The sequence below is a fragment of the Chiloscyllium punctatum genome, chromosome 39 (genome assembly GCF_047496795.1).
Source record: "Chiloscyllium punctatum isolate Juve2018m chromosome 39, sChiPun1.3, whole genome shotgun sequence".
NCBI classification, from domain to species: Eukaryota; Metazoa; Chordata; class Chondrichthyes; order Orectolobiformes; family Hemiscylliidae; genus Chiloscyllium; species Chiloscyllium punctatum.
Window position 1 is genome coordinate 8,903,780 of NC_092777.1, and position 20,316 is coordinate 8,924,095.

At 43.1% G+C, this 20,316-nt stretch overlaps 1 protein-coding gene across 1 annotated transcript in view; it reads left to right on the forward strand.

Annotated features, from left to right (window-relative positions):
• Positions 1-20,316, forward strand: part of LOC140463801 (growth factor receptor-bound protein 2) — a 137,637-nt gene that overhangs the window by 112,636 nt on the left and 4,685 nt on the right. Inside the window, exons 3-4 of the mRNA XM_072558132.1 lie at positions 16,185-16,307; positions 18,582-18,750. Coding sequence (XP_072414233.1) covers positions 16,185-16,307; positions 18,582-18,750 — 292 coding nt within the window. The remainder of the gene's footprint in view (positions 1-16,184; positions 16,308-18,581; positions 18,751-20,316) is intronic.

A 20,316-nucleotide genomic window follows, 5' to 3' on the forward strand; every position in this document is an offset into this window, starting at 1 on the left:
GTTTATGCAAAGGTTGGTAGGGTGGAAGGTGAGCACCAGGGGCGTTCTGTCCTTGTTACGGTTGGAGGGGTGGGGTATCTCTTTGTCAAACTTGTTCTTATGTCTGTTAGGGAGGAACTGTGGTGCATAAATTGGGAGCATATATTCTCGGGGAAATGTATGACAGAAATGTGGAGATTGTTTAGGGAGTGCTGGATAGGTTTGTCCTTCCAAGGCAAGGAAGGGATGGGAGGGTAAAGGAACCTCTGATGAGATGTGAAACATTTCGTCACGAGGAAGAAGGAAGCTTACTAAAGGTTGAGGAAGCAATGATCAGACAGGACTCTAGAAGCAAGGAATGGACTGAAGAATGGCCTGAAGAGAGCTAGAAGGGAGCATGAAAAAAGCCTTGCTGAGTAGGAATAAGGAAAACCCTAAGACATTCTATATTTACGTGAGGAACAAGAGTGAGGGTAGGGCCAGTCAGGGATAGTGGAGGGAACTTGTGCTTGGAGTCAGAGGAGGTAGGAAAGGTTCTGAATGAATACTTTGCTTCAGTACTCACTAGTGAGAGGAACCTTGACATTTGTGAGGACAGCATGAAACAGTCAATTGGGTTGATGTTAAGGAGGATATGTTGGAAATTTTGAAAAACATGAGGATGGATGAGTCCCCTGGACCAGACAGACTATACCCAAGGCTACTATGAGGAGGGAGGGAAGAGATTGCTGTGCCTTTGGTGATTATCTTTGAGTCCTCACTGTCCACTGGAGTAGTACCAGATGATGAGGGGTGGCAGATTTTATTCCCTTGTTCAAGAAGGGAAGAAGTATAATCCGGGGATTACAGACCAGCCAGTCTTATGTCGGTGATGGGCAAATTATTGGAAAAGGTTCTGAGAGACAGGATTTATGATTACAAGTACACAATCCTTTATTCGAAACCGGAAGTCTTTTTTTTTGTGAAGTTTAATTTCTCCATAACAAGGTTGTTTGGCATGTAAAATGTTAACCTTACTCCACACCCAACTTGACCCACCTCACTCATGTGACATGACAGCATGGCCCAGCACTGGCAGGCGTCAATTCTGTCTCCGCACTCTTAGTACTCACAGGTGCATCAGCTATTGGTAATTTTTAAATTTCACCATGAAACTGTCATTTATTCCGAAATCCAAAAATTCTGAATTCTGGAAACCAGCTGTCCCCAAGGGTTTTAGATAAAAGATTGTGTACCTGTATTTGGAAAAGCAAAGCTTGATTCAAGATAGTCAACATGGCTTTGTGAGGAGCAGGTCATGTGTCACAAATATTATTGAATTCTTTGAGGATGTGACAAAACACATTGAAGAAGGTAGAGCAATGGATGTAGTGTATATGGATTTAGCAAGGCATTTAATAAAGTTCCCCATGATAGGCTCATTCAGAGAGTAAGGCATGAGACACAGGGAAATTTGGATGACTGGTTACAGAATTGACTGGCCCATAGAAGACAGAGTGGTAGTAGATGTAAAGTAATCAGCCTGAAGTTCTGTGACCAATGGTGTTCCGCAGTGATCTGTTCTGGGACTTCTGCTCTTTGTGATTTTTATAAATGACTTGGATGAGAAAATGGAAGGCTAGGTTAGTAGGTTTACTTGTGACATGGAGGTTGGTGGAGTTGTGGATAGTGTGGGGAGCTGTTGTTGGTTGCAACAGGACATTGACAGGATGCAGAGCTGGGTTGAGAAGTAGCAGCTGGATTTCAACCTGGAAAAGTGTGAAATGATTAGTTTTGAAAGGTTGAACTTGAATGCAGATTGCAGAGTTAAAGGTATGATTCTTGGCAGTGTGGAGGAACAGAGAATTCCTGGGGTCCACATCCATAGATCCCCTCAAAGTTACCACACAAGTTGATAGGGTTGTTAAGAATGCGTATGGTGTGTTGATTTTCATTAGCAGGGTTTAAGATTCTCGAAGAGTCAACACAATCACCTTTCAGTTCCCTAAATTCCAAAGAGCACAAGTCTAACTCTAACCTGCTCAACCTTTCTTCATAAACAACGCCCTCCACTCCAGGAAACAACTTTGTGAATCTATAAGATCATACATTCTGATTTCCTATGACATTTTAAGCATGCTATCATGAATAAATACTGAAAAGAAAGCATGTTCAAGTGATTTGTTGACAGATAAAGTACAATCTGATAATTGAGCAGTACTGCAGAGTTGTGCTGGTAGTGGAGAGTGGCATCACACTGCTGATATACATGGTCATTGCTTGGCAATGACCAGCAGCAGGAACCAACCTATCTATCATATGCTATTCCATTTTCGTCCATATGTTTATCCAATGACCATTCAAATGCCCTTAAATTGGCGAGTCTACTACGGTTCCACGCCCCTGCTACCGAGTAAAGAAACTACCTCTGGCATCTGTCCTGCATCTATCAGTCCTCAATTTAAAGTTTTATGTCCCCTCGTACTAGCCATTTCCAACCGAGGACAAAGGCCCTCCCTGCCCACCCTGTCTAACCCTCTGATTATCATATATGTAATTAAGTCTGCTCTCAACCTTCTTCTGTAATGAAAACAGCCTCAAGTCCCTCAGCCTTTCCTCATGAGACCTTCCCTTCATGCCAAGAAACATCCTAGTTAATCTCCTCTGAACCCTTTCCAAAGTTTCCACATCCTTCCAAATAATGCAGTGACCAGAACTGTACACGTTACTCCAAGTGCGCCCGCACCACAGTTTTATGCAGCTACAGCATGACCTCCTGGCTCAAACTCAATCCCTCTACCAATAAAAGCTAACACACCGTATGCCGCCTTAACAACCTTATCAACTTGGGTGGCAACTTTCAGGGATCTATGTGCATGGACACCCACATCTCTTTGCTCATCTACACTACCAAGAATCTTATCATTAGCCCATACTTTTTATTCCTGTTGCTCCTTCCAAAGTGAATCACTTCACTCATTTCCACATTAAACTCCATTTGCCACCTTTCAGCCCAGCTCTGCAGCTTATCCATGTCCCTCTGTAACCTGCAACATGTTTCAGGCCTATCCAGAACTCCACTGACCTTAGTGTCATCCGCAAATGTACTACCCCATCCTTCTACGCCTTCATCTAGGTCATTTGTAAAAATCAAACAGCAGTGGCCCCAAAACAGATCCTTGTGGTACACCACTAGTAACTGACTTCCAGGATGAACATTTCCCATCAGCCTGCCAACCTCTGATCAAAACCGCTAAATCACCCTCAATCCTATGCCTCCATATTTTGTGCAATACCTACCATGGGGAACCTTACTAAAATCCATATCCACTACATCAACCTCTTTACCCTCCTCCATCTGTTTGGTCAGCAGCTCAATGAACTCAATAAGGCTTGTGAGGTACGACCTACCCTCCTTAAAACCATGTTGACTATCGCTAATCAACTTATTCCTCTCGAGATGGCTATAAATCCTATCTCTTACAACCTTTTCCAACACTTCACCCACAATTAAGGCTCACTGGTCTATAATTACCAGGTTGTCTCTATTCCTCCTCTTGAGCAAGGGGACAACATTGGCTACCCTCCAGTCTTCTGGCTCTCTTTCTGTAGGCAATGAAGCCATAAAGATCAAAGCCAAAGGCTCTGCAATCTCCTCCCTGGCTTCCCAGAGAATTCTAGGATAAATTTCATCTGGCCCAGGGGACTTGTCGATTTTCACACTTTCCAGAATTGGTATACTACCTCCTTGCAAACTTCAATCCCTTCTAGTCTAGTTTGTTGAAAGGGTCCAAGTACTTGACGACAGGAGAAAATATCCACTCTTATTCAATATTTGATATTGGAAGTATTCGCTAAACATTTCAAGACAGTAGAAGGGTATAGGGATGGATGGTAGAATGGGTCCATAAGCGTACTTGTGGAGACTGACATTGTCAAGGGGCATCACATAGATCAGGCGAAAAGAGCAGGGCAAGGATGATTTCTTCTGTTGAAGGGATGTAGTCTACAGAAGTAGTGATTTGGAAAGAGAAGCTAATGCACGAGTTGGATAATGAAGAACAAAGTCAGGTGCTGCTGTGGCAAGCACGTTTGAAATGTGCTACAAATGTGAATAGTTCCTGAACTAAATGTTTAAATCTTGTTTTCTCCTGCCTTTTAATTCTTAATAGGTCTGGGAATTAAACCAATGATGGCAATATTTGATATCATTACTTTGAAAACAACATGAGAATTTTAACTTAAAATTCCTCCAAGGCCCTTGTCAGTAATCTCCCTTGTCCCACAGACCTTAGAAATATCTGCGCTCCTAATTCTGGCCTCTTGAGCATCCTAACTTTTGATTGCTCCAACATTGGCCATGCTTTTAACTGCCTAGGCCCTAATCTCTGAAATTTCCTCAATACACCTCTGGTTTCCTATCTTCCTTTCTTTAAGACAACTAAAAACCTATCTCTTTGACCATGTTTTTGGTCATTTGCCCTAATATTGTCTAATGTGGCTGGGTGCCTTAATCTCCTATGAGAGGACTCTTCGGACACGTTCTGGTGTTAAAGCTGCTACATCAATATAAATTATCAGACTGAATTATAGAGTCATAGTGTTCTAGAGCATGGCCACAGGCCCTTTGGCCCATGCCAACCAAATTGTCCCTCAACACTAACCTTATCTCCCTGCACTTGGCCCATATCCTTCTAAACTTTCCTTATTTATGTTGTTTTAAATGTTGTTAATGTACCTGCCTCAACCACTTCCACTGGCAGTTCATTCCATATGTGTACCACCCTCTGTGCTCCTCAAGTTCCTGTTTATTCTTTCCCCTGTAAGCTTAAACTGATGCCCTCTAGTCCTCGATTCTCCAAACCTGGGAAAAAGGTTGAATGGATTCACCCTATACATGCCTCTCATGATTTTATACACTTCTATAAGATTCCCCCCTCAGTCTCCTCCACTCTAAAGAAAAAAGACCTAGCTTGACCAACCTCTCACTATAACTCAGACCAAGTCCTGACAACATCTTTGTAAGTTTTCTCTGCACTCTTTCCAGTTTAATAACATCCTTCCAAGGTAACCAAAACTGAACACACGACTCCCAATTGCAGCCTTACCAATGTCCTGTACAACTGCAACATAACTTCCCAACTTCTGATTGAAGGTCAGTGTACCAAAAACCACCTTCCCTGCCCTGTCTACCTGTGACTCCACTTTCAGAGAACCATGCACCTGAACTCCAAGATCCCTCTGTTCCATTACACTCCTGAAGGCCCTACCATTCACCATGAAACTCCTACATTGATTTGACTTTCCAAAATGCAAGACCTCACACTTATCTATATCAAACTCCATTTGTCATTTCTTGGCCCACGTCCCCAGCTGATCAAGACCTGCTGCACTTTCTGGTAACTTTCCTCACTGTCCACGATACTGCCTATTCTAGTGTCATCTGCAAATTTACTAATCATACCTTGCACATTCTCATCCAAATCATTGATATATTTAACAAACAACAATGGGCTCAGCGTCGACCCCTGAGGTACATCACTAGTCACAGGCCTCCAGTCTGACAGCACCCTTCCACTATTAACCTCTGCTTTCTACCATCAAACCAATGTTGTATCCAATTTGCCAGCTCCCCCTGGATTCCATGTGATCTAACCTGCCATGTGGAATTTTATCAAAGGGCCTTACTGAAATCCATATGCACTACATCTACTGTCCAGCCCTTGTCAACATTCCTGGTCACTTCATCAATGGGCTCTAACAAATTTGAGAGGCATGTTCTGTCACACACAAAACCATGCTGACTATTGCTAATCAAACCCTGTCTTTCCAATGTGTATATATCTTATCCCTCAGAATCTTCTCAAGTAACGAACCTACCACAGATGCTAGGCTTACGTGGCATATAGTTCCCAGGTTGTTCTTTGCAGCCCTTCTTGAATAAGGGCACATTTGCTACCCTCTAGTCTTCTGGGACCTCATCCGTGGCTAACTATAATGCAAAAATATTAGTCAGGGCCCCTGCAATGCCTTCTCTCGCCTCTTGTCATGTTCTTGGATTTATCTGGATTTATCCACTTTCATACATTCTAATACATCCAACATCACCTCTGTATGAAATAGACTATCCTCAAGATATGATCGCTAACTTCCCCAAGTTCCAAGTCGTCCTGTCTTTCTCCCCGGTAAACACAGACGAGAACTCTTCATTGAGGACCTCGCCCATCTCCTACGGTTCTACGCACGTATGTCCACTTTGATCCTTGAGGGGTCTTATTCCTTTATTATACTTCGCGAACCTTTTTGGATTCACCCTAATCTTCTCAGCCGAGGCTATCTAATGCCCCCATTTTGCCCCCCTCATTTCCTCCTTCAGTAAGCTCCTATATAGCTTATATACTTACAGGGATTCCCTTGATCCCAGCTGCTTGTACCTGAGCCATACCTCCTCTTTCTGGTCAAAGCCTCTTCAATATAGCTTGTCATCCAGGGTTTCCTGTTCCTGCCAACCTTAAATTTCACACTCACAGGAACATATAGACCTTGAACTTTAGTTCTCTCACTTTTAAAGGGCTCCCACTTGTCAGAGGTCCGTTTGCCTGCAAACAAACTACTCCAGTCAATAGTTTGCCTGCAAGCTCCTGTCTTAATTCCATTAAAATTCACCTTGCCCCAATTTAGAACTTGAACCTGTGGACCAGGCTTCATAACTATTTTCAAATGAATAGAACTGTGGTCACTGGTCCCAAAGTGCTCCCCCACTGTCGCCTTCATCACCTGTCCTGCCCTATTTCCCAAGAGTAGGTTGAGAATTGATACAAATAGTTTTAATTCTGCTCTGCCTTGCTGTGTAAGTGATTGAAAAACACAGCGAGTTGATTTCTTCCTACTCTGACACAGCAACAGTGGAGCCAAGCCTGACTCTTTACTGCTGTTGTATCCTGTGTTGGCTCTGTGTTCACTTTCATCAGATTCCTCCTTTGTTCTGTGACAAGCCCTGTGTCCATTGTAACCTCTGTTCGAGCAAGCAGCCACGTTATTGGGGGTAGTGTGCAACATGTGAAAGACGTCAGTACTGTGAGGAGGTGGGGCACAGCTTTATGCCGAGGATGTTGCATGTGCCAAGGGCCAAGATCTCCACTGTGACTGATTGGGAGGCTTTGAAGTATGAGGTGTCAAAGGCAAGCGGCCCATGCTTTTTCACTTCAGACCTGGATTTGTGTCCACCCAAGGTTTCCTGTCTCTTATCCCATCTCTCTTGTCCCCACCTTCCTCCTCCTCCTTTCTATGCTCCTCTCTAGCCACCATATTCTTTACTGTTCCCAACTTATAAGTTCAACATGAAGAATCTGTTCCATCTCATGCTTGTCCACAGTACACAACAGAAATAAACAAAAATGAATTCTGGACTAAATTCATTAAATTAGAAATCTCGCTTCAAATATGAGCGTTGATGCTGAATTACTTTGGAAACGTATACACTGGTGTAATAGTATGTAGTTTTGGGTTATGTTTAACTGAAGAGCACAGGGGTGTTTAACTCTGAAACAGCACAATGCTGATATGAACTATCTGGTTATGCAACGAGGTTAAAAGAAGGCTACATTAAGGAGCACATACATTATCAGGGATATTGCTCATAAACACAGTAGCAAATAGTGGTAAATACAAATAGATACAATTTTAATCAAATATTAAGCAAAGAAAGATTATATTGTAAATATGTTATCAATGCTCATTCGATGCCCCACACACACAGATGCACGCATTCTCTCACACCTACCACTTTGATCCCTAGCTGCTCTAAAGATTTATCTTGACATCATCCAGAAGTACAATGTGAAGAAATAATTTTTGCATTTGCACCTTAATAGTTTTATTAAGGAAACAATTTGTCACATGGACCTCAAAGTTACCCGTTGTTAACCAACGTTAACAGTGCAGTTAATGTTCTATTACCCCAGTAGCTAGAATTAAGCCCTAACCCTTGCCTAGGCTGAGTCTTAGCTCTGTTATTATGAACAAAAGTGATTGGTATTTTTATTATAACTTTCCCATCTTATTAACTCTAATGAAGATTATCCTGTGGTCCGATTCCACAGCCTTCTGGTCCCATTTGCAGTGAGAATCTGCTGGCAATTTCAGCTATGGGGGCAGTACAGCATGTTTATTTTCTGTAGTCTTGTAGTGCATTGGTTAATGTGTTCAATAATTTAGCCATTGCAGTATCATGGGTCATAGTGTGCATAGAATTTGTTCACTTTGGTGATGACAGACACAGATACGCACATACACCTGCCATTACCATACATGCAGGCTTTCCAGTATGGTTCAGTGATCAGAAGGAACTCTTGTCCACATCCTGTTCCCTTGTCCACAGTCCATCCCCTTAAGCTCAGAGTTTTGGGGTCAAATGTTGTACCTATGCTAAGGCCACAGTTCCTTGCACAACTGCATCAAATTCTGAGAAGTGGGGACCTTCCTGTTTCCTCTTACTACTCCATTCCCACTTCTAGAACATTACTTTCCATGTAATCTTTATTTAAATTTCCTAATTCAAGCTACTGTATGATAAAAATCTAAGTAGCAATGACTTTAAATTAACAGCATTAGACTAAATCTTTGGATGCATGTTATAGTGACCACCTTTGTATCCTCTTCCTATCTATGCTGTCAGCCCACTGGACCATAAGAGCAGGGGAGGCCTCTCCAGTGTCTTTGATTAGATATATTGGTCAAGGAATATCATTTAAAAGGGGGACACTTATATTTATCACACTGTTGTTTGCAGCGTCTGTTGTGAAATTTGGTTACCAATATTGCAGCCATGACCATAATTCAAATTGTTTAATTGGCTGGAAGGAATTTTGAGAACATCCTAAAGTAGTGGAAGATGCTATATCAATGCAAAGTTTTCCTTCAGTAGATTTGCATGTTTTAAGCTCTCTCAATTTTAAATTGGATTCCTATATATACAATACTGTCATTGGTTCCAAGTAATCTACAATGGGGAAGTGAAAGTGACAGCTTATTGAACGAGTCAGTTTGGTAAATATAGCCGATTTCACTCATCACAGGAGAATTAATTACAAATTGCAAGATATAGTGCTGTCAACAGCAGGAGAAAACCTTCAACTTTAACTTGTGCAGTGCTTCCTCCTATCAGACTAACATTTAGATTGAGGAGTTGAGCTCTGGTTTGATGTCATTTGCTGCACAGTTGAGGATTTAATTAGTCAAATAGCACTTCTGTGTCGCACCGAACTCTGAGGGTACAGAATATCTCGATTATAAATTCAACAAAAAAACTGGCATTTCTCCTAGTTCTGCCTCCCACAGTGAATTGGTAAGATAGCTATCCCAGAGCAAGGACTTGGCATTTGAGTTGTAATCCTGATCTACCCTTGCCCTCTGGTGGTAGAAGTATTGATTGCAAGGTCCAGACTGAGCAATCAATGAGGCAGTTATTTACTGCAGAAGTCAGATACTGAGGAGGTGACAGCCCTCCCACATATTGTCTCAAACCCACTGACTGGCAGCTGTCACTCTTCATGGGAAAGTGAAGCTGCTAAATGCTCAAGGTACAACAGCTGCTGGTCATACAGTTCCAGAACACACTATGTAAGTTGGTGCATTGTTTTGATAAGTAGCTTTCCAAGACTGTATATCGGGTAATTTCTATGTAGGCTGACAGGCATAGATATTGCATACACTCTATTTGAGAATGTGTACAGGGTATAAGCAGGCAGGGAAAGAGTTAAGTTCTGGGTTTTGTGAAACAAGAGGTTCAGCTGAGCAAGGCTCAATCAGGTAACTTACAGTTAACATTGGAGTACTGGCGGCGAGGGTAATGGGTTAACAAGGTGGAAGAGCAGTCATTATGTAGTCATGATTTGGAGATGCCCGTGTTGGACTAGGGTGTAAAAAGTTAAAAATCACACAACACCAGGTTATAGTCCAACAGGTTTAATTGGAAGCACACTAGCTTTCGGAGCGACGCTCCTTCATCAGGTTGTAGTGGAGGGCTCAATCCTAATACAGAATTTATAGCAAAAATTTACAGTGTAATATAACTGAAATTATACATTGAAAAATTGACTGTCTGTTAAGCCTTTCATCTGTTAGAATACAGTGATAGTTTCACTTCTTTCATGTGTAAATCACAAAACCTTTTTTTAAAAAAGTTGCATTCTCGGGTTAGCTGCTAACAATGATGATAGCGAGACAATATGTTGAAGGTGTAGGCCCCTTGTGTTCTCTGTCTATGCCATGATGTTTAGATTGATTCTGATCTATAAAGTGAGTTTCACATAAATTCATGCAGTTTTTGAGCAAAGTATAATGTAACCCTGAAAGTACAAATTCACCCCACAAAATAGGTGTGCATGTGGGTCTTTGTCTGTCTGTGTGGATTGCGGGTTGTGAGTGTGAGAAAGTGTGTGTGTGTGTCCGTGTGTATAGGAGCGTGCGTGTGTGTGTCCATGTAGGAGTGTGTGTGTGTGTGTGTGTATATAGTGCAATGGTGATCACCTGTAATGTGACATGAACCCAAGGTCCCAGTTGAGGCCCTCCCTATGGGTACCGAACTTAGCTATCAGCCTCTGCTCAGCTACTTTTCTCTGCTGCCTGTCCCGAAGTCCACCTTGGAGGATGGTCACCCGAAGGTCCGAGGCTGAATGTCCTGGACCACTGAAGTGCTCCCCAACTGGAAGGGAACCCTCCTGTCTGTTGATTGTTGTGCAGTGCCCATTCATCCGTTGTCGTATTCTTTGCTCGGTTTCCCCAATGTACCATGCCTCCGGGCATCCTTGCCTGCAACGTATAAGATAGACAATGTTGGCTGAGTCACATGAGTACCTGCCATGTACAAGGTGGGAGATGTCCCCACGCGTAATAGTGGTATCTGTGTCCACACTCTGACACGTCTTGCAGCGTCTACCGTGACAGGGTTGTATGGAGTTGTCCTGAGAGCCGGGCAGCTTGCTACGAACAACGATCTGTTTGAGGTTTGGCGGTTGTTTAAAGGCAAGTAGTGGAGGTGGGGGGAAGGTCTTGGTGAGGTGCTCATCCTCATTGATAATGTGTTGCAGGTCACGAAGAACATGGCGTAATTTTTCAGCTCCTGGGAAGTACTGAACAACGAAGGGTACCCTGTCAGTTGCAGCACATGTCTGTCTCCTGACGAGGTCATTAGAGTTCCTTGCTGTGGCACGTCGGAACTGGTGGTCGATGAGTTGAGCATCGTACCCCGTTCTTGTGAGGGCATCCAGGAGTACTTCCAGGTGTACACAAGAATGGGGTACAATGCTCAACCCATCAACCGCCAGTTCCGACGTGCCACAGCAAGGAACTCTAATGACCTCGTCAGGAGACAGACATGTGCTGCAACTGACAGGGTACCCTTCGTTGTTCAGTACTTCCCAGGAGCTGAAAAATTACGCCATGTTCTTCGTGACCTGCAACACATTATCAATGAGGATGAGCACCTCACCAAGACCTTCCCCCCCACCTCCACTACTTGCCTTTAAACAACCGCCAAACCTCAAACAGATCGTTGTTAGTAGCAAGCTGCCCGGCTCTCAGGACAACTCCATACAACCCTGTCACGGTAGACGCTGCAAGACGTGTCAGAGTGTGGACACAGATACCACCATTACGCGTGGGGACATCTCCCACCTTGTACATGGCAGGTACTCATGTGACTCAGCCAACATTGTCTATCTTATACGTTGCAGGCAAGGATGCCCGGAGGCATGGTACATTGGGGAAACCGAGCAAAGGCTACGACAACGGATGAATGGGCACTGCACAACAATCAACAGACAGGAGGGTTCCCTTCCAGTTGGGGAGCACTTCAGTGGTCCAGGACATTCAGCCTCGGACCTTCGGGTGACCATCCTCCAAGGTGGACTTCGGGACAGGCAGCAGAGAAAAGTAGCTGAGCAGAGGCTGATAGCTAAGGTCGGTACCCATAGGGAGGGTCTCAACTGGGAACTTGGGTTCATGTCACATTACAGGTGACCACCATTGCACTGTACACACACACACACAGATACTCCTACACATGCACCCCCTCACAGACTTAAGACACTCTGCACTCACCACACACGCACATCCATACACTTTCTCACGCTCACAACCCCCAATCCACACAGACAGACAAAGACCCACATGCACACATTTTGTGGGGTGAATTTGTACTTGCAGATTTACACTGTACTTTGCTCAAAAACTGCATGCATTTATGTAAAACTCCGTTATCTCACTTTATAGATTAGAATCAATCTAAACATCATGGCATAGACAGAGAACACAGGAAGCCAACACCTTCAACATATTGTCTAGCTATCACCATTGTTAACAGCTAACCCGAGAATGCAACTTCTTTTTTAAAAAAGTTTTTGTGATTTACACATGAAAGAAGTGAAACTATCACTGTATTCTAACAGATGAAAGGCTTAACAATCAATTTTTCAATGTATAATTTCAGTTATATTACACTGTAAATTTTTGCTATAAATTCTGTTAGAATTGGGCCCTCCACTATCACCTGATGAAGGAGTGTCGCTCCGAAAGCTAGTGTGTTTCCAATTAAACCTGTTGGACTATAACCTGGTGTTGTGTGATTTTTAACTAGCGTCATTATGTAGATCCTTTTAACAATATTGAAAGCATTCAGTATGCAAGGTCAGCTAACAATGGGAAAAGTATCCATTGTATGAATGCAGCTAACAAAATTAAGAACACCACTGTATAGCAGAGAAGGGCACAGTACTATAGCTCTGGCCTAATCAAAATCCTGTACTGTTCCAACATAGCTTCCCTTCTCTTACTGTCTTCACTACAACTGATAAAGGCAAGCATCCACGTGCCACCGACTAGCACTATTAATCAGTCCTGCCACCTTCAGCGATCTTCGGGCTCAAGCAACCTGAGGCCCCTTTTTGTCTGAGCTCTCTAGTGTCTTGCCATTTATCGAGTACTCCCTTGTCTTATCACTTCCTAAGTGCATCATTTCTCAGTCATCAGGGTTAAATTCCATCTGGCCAAATTGTATATATCTTCTTGTAACACAAGACCATTTTGCTCACTGTCAACCCAACTGGCCGATCTTCATGTCAATCATAAACTTGCTTATCATCCCTCCTTGTATACTCCTCAATGTTGTTTATATATCTCACAGTAAGGCACCTAGCACTGATTGCTGAGGTTCACTATATGGCACCGCCATCCAGGCTCAATAACAGCCTTTTACCACAACTGTCTTCTGTCACAAAGCTCATTTTTGATCCAGTTTTCTCCTGTAGTTTCCTTACCACTGTCCTACCTTAGAATGTTGAGTTGCCAGTCCGGCCTCTCCCTTGGCCAAAACTCTGTGAAAGTAATAACTTTGCAATTCCACGTGTCAGTCCTCACCCTTGACTCATCCATCTTGTAATACTCCTAACATTAAAATAGAGGCCATCTGGTCTTGCCTTACTCCCTTTAAGCTCAGCATAGTTGAACTCTCTGTACCCTTTGGTTCCTTTATTAAAGTAATGCTGTATCCCAATAATGTTAATATGGTGTCTCCTCCTCCCACTAAATTAATTTAAATTTTTCCTAGCAACAATAGCAAACTCTCCTGTTTGGACAGAACTCCTCTTCCCCCAGAAATGGCCCCCATGATCCAGGAAAGCCTTCCTGCCACACACTTATCTGCTCTATTCTCCTATTTCTACACTTGGTAGCATGTGGCAACAGGACTAGTCCAGCGAATATAACCTTTCAGGTTCTGCTCTTCAGTATAATTTGTAGCACTCCCAATGCAAGACTTCAGCCTGTATTCTACTAGTAGCTGCGCACCAATGTGTACTATAACCTCTGTCTTGTTACCCTCCCACTTCGAGCAGCCACTCTGTGATATCCCTGACCCTGCACCAAGGTGCAACTCTCAATCCTGGAGTCATGTCTGTAGCAGCAGAAATGCTTGTCTGTTCCCCAGCTCGTGAATCCCCTATCATGATCATCCCTGTTTTATGCTGCTGATTCACCCACCTGTACAGTCACATACAGTGCCAGAAACGTGGCTGTGTCAGCACTCCTAATGAGAAACCAACACCCTCATCAGCTTCCAAAATGGAAAACTGTTTTGTTAGCAGGCCCACAGGAGGTTCCTGCACTATGTCTCTGTCTCTGTTTCTCTTACTGCTCGTGGTCATTCCCTTGTTTCCTTCAGTTCATTTAGCTGCAGTGTGACCATCTCTAAACATGCTATCTACGTAACGCTCCACCTCACGGGTGTGCTAGAGTTTCCAACCACTGCTTGAACTCTAAAATGTGGAGCTCAAGTTTCTGTAGCTGGGAGCATTTCCTGCAGGGATGGTCATCTAGGATACTGGTAGGATTCATGGCCTCCCACATCTCATCTCAACTACCATCATTTGAACTTGAAGTTACTTAATCTTACTTGCTCACTTTTCTAATTACTTAACCTTAAAGATTTTACCTTTACCTTAACTTTAGTTTCCTCTTATTCTTTGACTTTTACTTATCTTTGATACTTCTCAGTTAATGTCCCAGCCCTTAGGCTGTGGACTGATCCTGCCCCCACTGATCTGTGAAGGCAGTTAGGATCTGACAAAAGGAGATGTATGCCCTCTAGTTTTGGACTCTGCTGCCCAAGGGAAAATGGCTATTCACCCTATCCATGACACTCCTGATTTTATAAACTTCTATAAGGTCACCACTCAGCCTTCAACACTCCAGAGAAAATAGCCCCAACCTATTCAGCCTTTCCCTATAGCTCAAACCCTCTAACCCTGGCAACTTCCTTGTAAATCTTTTCTAAACCCTTTCAAGTTTCACAATACCCTTCCTGTAGGCAGGGAGACCAGAATTGCAAGCAGTATTCCAAAAGTGGCCTAACCAATGTCCTGCATTGCTGCACCATGACCCCTCAACTTCTTTACTCAATGCACTGACTAGTAAAGGTAAGCTTACCAAATGCTGCCTTCACTATCCTATCTACCTGTGATTATATTTCCAAGCAATTGTGAACCTGCACACCAAGTTTCATTGTTCAGCAACACTCCACAATCCTGCCCTGATTTACCTTTCCAAAATGCACATTTATCTAAATTAAACTCCATCTGATCAAGGTCCCATTGTATTCGGAGGTAACCTCCTTTGCTGTCCACTACACTTCCCATTTTGCTGGCATCTGCAAACTTACTAATGATACCTCCTAATTTCACATCCGAATCATTCATATAAAAGACAAAAGGCAGCAGACCCGATCCTTGTGTCACAGGCCTCCAGCCTGATTAGCAACCCTTCACTATCCTCTGTTTCCTACCTTTCTGCTAGTTCTGTACCTAAATGGCTAGCTTCAACAGAGACAATTGAATGGAATGACTGGTAATATTAGCTGGTAGATGTGATCACTGAAAGCAGGATGTGCTGAATCCAGTAAGCTTGTAAGCTTTCTTCCCTAGCTCGGTTCATCTGCTAAAATAGTCGTTCATGCATTTCATAACATGACCTGACCATTCTAGTCTTGACTGGGTCAGTACTTACTGCCCATCCCTTATTGCCAATGAAAAGGTGGCATTGAGCCATTGCCTTCAACTAATGCTGTCCACTTGGTATAGGAAGTGCCATAATTATGTTAAGTTCCAAAAGTGTGAACCAGTGGTAGTGAGAGAATGGTGACTATATTTCCAAGTCAGGGTAATGTGTGGCTTATGGAAGATCTTGCAGCTAGTGGTGCTCCCATGTAGCTGCTGCCCTTGTCCTTGTAGATGAATGAGTATTTGGAAGATACTGTTGACTAATGATGAATTGCTGCACCGCATCCTCCCAGGTTTTTGTTGCCCGAAGGTTGGAGCCAATGTTTTCAACAAAGTGGATCCTGAATTCTTCCTCCCCCCACCTCCACCCTAACCCCTTCCTCCCTCCACCTTAGCCCCTCCCCCCCCCCCCCCCCCTCCCCCAGCCCTTGCTCTCTCGATTCCTCTTACGTATTGAAGGTTTTAGTTTGGTCAAATATTTAGCATAATCTCTTAACGCCTCCTATTTTGGTTCATTGTCTGTTTGTAATAATCATCTGAACACAGAAGTTTACCTACATTAAAGCTATAATTTTTAAATGTGAATATTAGTGATAGTTAAAGGTGAGATGTGTGTAGTACTTCCACCTTCCACTTTTTCAATGGACTCAAGTGACTTCCTTTTTTTTTTTGCAGGTGGTTTTTTGGGAAAATCTCCAGAGCAAAGGCAGAGGAGCTTCTCAGCAAACAGAGGCATGATGGGGCTTTCCTCATACGGGAAAGTGAAAGTGCCCCTGGAGACTTCTCTCTCTCGGTTAAGTGAGTATTAGTAGGCAGAGACGATCCGAAAAGAGAAGTTCCCATTTTTTCCTCACTTCTACAGCTTCACCCACACACCTACCTCAGGAGTACTCATCAGGACTTCTTTAAAGAACTTGAACAATAAAAGCAGATGTAGGCCATTCAATCTCTTGGGTTGCTTCGCCATTAAATATGACCCTGTTCGATCATCTACCTTCTTGGCACTTTGTTGATTCCCTCAATGTCTAGAATCCCTACAGTGCAGAAAGAGTCATTCCATCGAGTCTCCTCCAACCATCTGAAGAGCATCCTCCAAAACTCAGCTCCCTACCCTATCCCTGTAAACCCCTGTTTCCCGTGGCTAATCTGCTTAGCCTGTGCATTCCTGGACACTATGGGGCAATTCAGATTGGCCAGTCCAGCTAACCTGTACATCTTTGGACTGTAGCAGGAGACTGGAGCACCAGCAGAAACCTACACAGACACGGGGAGAGCGTATAAACTCCACAGTCACCGAAGTGTGGAATCAACCCCGATTCCTGGCATTGAGGCATCAGTGCTAACCACTGAACCACCATGCCACTTTCCTTAAGCATCTGTAAGATTCTACAGTAGAGGATCCTCAAAGATGCACAAGCATCTCAAAGTGTCTGATCCTTTATTCTAAGGCATTTTCATTAATTCATAGAATGCTGGCATTGCTAGCTGGGACAGCATTTATTACCCATCTTTGAACTGCTGCAGCTCATGTGCTGTGTAGGTACTCCCACAATGCTGTTTGGGAGGTACAGTTTATTCTACTATAACATGTGTTTCATCAGGGTGAATTGGCTATAACGTGATCGACGAATTGTGGATATTATTTTGATAACTTGAACTTTCAACTAGCCAAGTATAGTGATCTTCTACAGCGTGATTTTCTATAGCGAGAAGATGCAAAAGAACATGATTGTCATATTACAACACTACGACCTTAATTGCAGCATTTTAACCCCCACTGTTGCTAATCTTTCAAAGTAATTCTACATATTTCAGTGAGGTAATTCTTTGTCAGTGTTAATTTCTTTAAGGGCTGCCCTCATTCTAACTGCTTACTACTCAAAAGGGTGACAGTGGATTGATCCATTTTCAGTAGGGGTGGGAGTGGCCTCCATATATAGGCTCACCCCTCTCCCCACTGAATGGTGCACTCTTTTAATTTAGATGTCTGAACTTAATAGATGCAACATTTTCAGCTCATCCTGCTTGATGTAAGACAGCTAATAACAGCTTAAGAGAAGTGAAGTCTCCTTGTGCACTGCTCCTGAGTATAATCCTCAAGCTCACAATCCTCCATTCTCAGATGGTTAACAAATCCTTTACCTTCTGGATCCTTCATAAAAGGATATTCCTATTAACAAGCAACTGAAATCTCTGAGGCCCCTGTAACACAGGCACCAATTTAAGCCAATTGGCAAGAACTGTACAATGGATTAAATGACGTGAATCTGTGTTGTAATATTTCATGTTCAGGGACCAAGAGTTTTACTCATTTGATGTATATATAAAGATAACCTGGCATTTCCTTTTGTTTCATTTTAATAAGCTCAAGATATCTCTTCCCAACCAAATAATTCTCCTTGCACATACCACCACCTCCTCTACACCCCTGTCCCCCAAACCCAGTATAAAGGACTGAATCATTGTACAGTGCTCTGTGGCTAAAGTTGAATAAACCCCTTGCAACCATCATTCTTGCAACATCACTTTGATAGCCTGATGGGACTCCAAGCTGACCATACGTATCCAGAGAGCATTTAACCTGTCACCTTTGCAGATTATGGGACTGAACTAGAGCTAACTATTCCTCCCACACTCTACTGGCAGCTACTGGAACTACGTGGTCTCTTAAATTGGAATTGAAAATGTTTGCAGATCTTTTCTTAGAGCTAAAAGCCCTAATAATTCTGGAGATCGATTGACAAAGCATTCAAAATGGAACATCAGTGAAGGACTATCTTGCGCAGCTCAGCTTAAGAGTTGTGGTTGAGCACAATTGGCCAGGGTTGAGCGAACCCAACATCTCCTAAAAGCTGGAATGACTATGGATCAGATGATAAATGTAATTCCCCTCCCGCCATCCCCCATTGTAAAATAACCCAAACCAGTGCATCTGGATGTACAGCTCACAGAAGCCTGTGCCTTTAAATGAAGAAACACATGAGACATGTTTGAGTGCCTGGATGTAGTTTGAATTGTAATATTTCTAGACCTTTTTAAAAACAATAGTTCTCCTTTGTCTGCCCCTTACAGGTTTGGGAATGATGTGCAGCATTTTAAAGTACTACGCGATGGTGCCGGGAAGTACTTCCTGTGGGTAGTGAAGTTTAACTCTCTGAATGAACTTGTGGACTATCACAGATCTACATCTGTGTCACGGAACCAACAGATTTTCCTGCGTGACATTGAGCAGGTTCCACAGGTGAGGAGGAAGCGATTGGAAAGGTGGGCAGAAGAGCAAATGTTAAAGAACAGGTTCTTGATGCAGCTGCCTGGCTCTTGCTGCAGTTTTCAGAGTTTTTGTTTTTGCAGAATGTTTCCAGTTCAGAGGTTGGAATACCCTGCAAATTAGGAATGAGTTGCCGAAGTTCCCACACTTTATCATCAATCCCATTTTGCCCCATCCCAACCCCCTGCAATTTGTCAATCTTGTTTAGCTGCTGATGAAGGTACAGTTTCTCCTGAAACCCAGTTGAGACCAGCTCCTGGGGGGTCACACTTTTCCTAGTGTTGAGCAATTATTCAGTTGAAAGTAGAGAACAAAAAAAATGTTGAAACTGCAGATGCTGGAGCGGTGAAACAAAAACAGAAATTGCTGGAGAAACCCAGGAAGTTGTGGAGGGAAAGCAGAGTCAACATTTCAGGTCCAGTAACTGAAGAAGTGCTGCTGGACCCAAAACATTGATTCTTGCTTTGAAAACAGAAGTTGAAAAGTGGAGGAGGGATTGAGAACACTGAGCTCTGGTGAAGTAATGAGCTGCACAGCTCTCTAAGGCTGCTCACAAACAATGGCCACAGCAATTGTTGCTTCCTAGAAACAAGGCTGGTTCCAGCCATAAAGGATTATTCATCCCTCAAATACTGTACTAGCAGTTCATGGTGTCATACAGAAGAGGCTCTTCAACCCATCAAGTCTGTGTACAAAAGCTACACTAAATCTATGTCAGTGTGAAGTGGGATCTCCCGGTTTTAGTGTCAGCATGTATTGGTCAATGGACGTTGCAGCTGGTGGGGGGGTGGGGTTGGTTGGAGGGGAGCCATGTGTACTCGTATACAAGCTAAAGTTCTTTGTGGTTGAAACCAGGAATTTCCAATGGAGTTTAGGACACCTCCAGTGTCGAGAGAAACTTTGTTGGCGTTACTTCAAAGTTCTCATTCTTGTGTTCAAATCTATATCTCTCACAATATGTTGTTCCACTCGACAACCTTTTGAGGTGTCTGTAGTCTTCCAGTATTGATCTGTTGAGAACTTCTCCATTTTAATCACTCTGCCATTGGTGACCAAGTATTCAAGCTATCTGGACCACAAACTTGGAAGTTTCCCTTCTAAATTTCATTGTCTTTCTCTTTCCCACTCTCTGATGCTTTTGTTGGCTTAAAATTCAATCAGTCACAAAGCAAGTGCTTATGTCTGCTGATGCCTCAGTCTGGCATGCAATCGGCTTTGAGTGAGTTTGATCCAGTTCCAACCACAGTGTGAAAGGGTCCCTACTGGGAAATGGAAAATGTCACACTAGCATAATAGGGAATGTGCTTCAGAATGTGGGGCTAATATATCTCTCCTGGGAGTGTTTGTTAGGGACAGTGTCAAGGGTGCTTGAATTCATATCTGTGCTGTTCATCTCCTGGGAATGAATGATGGAAACAGTATAAAGTGATGCATCTAAGCACTAACCAACTAAAACCACCTCACTTCAACCAATGTAGACTTGATCCATTCAAAAAAATTAAAAGTGCGTAACACCAGGTTATACTCCAACAGGTTTAT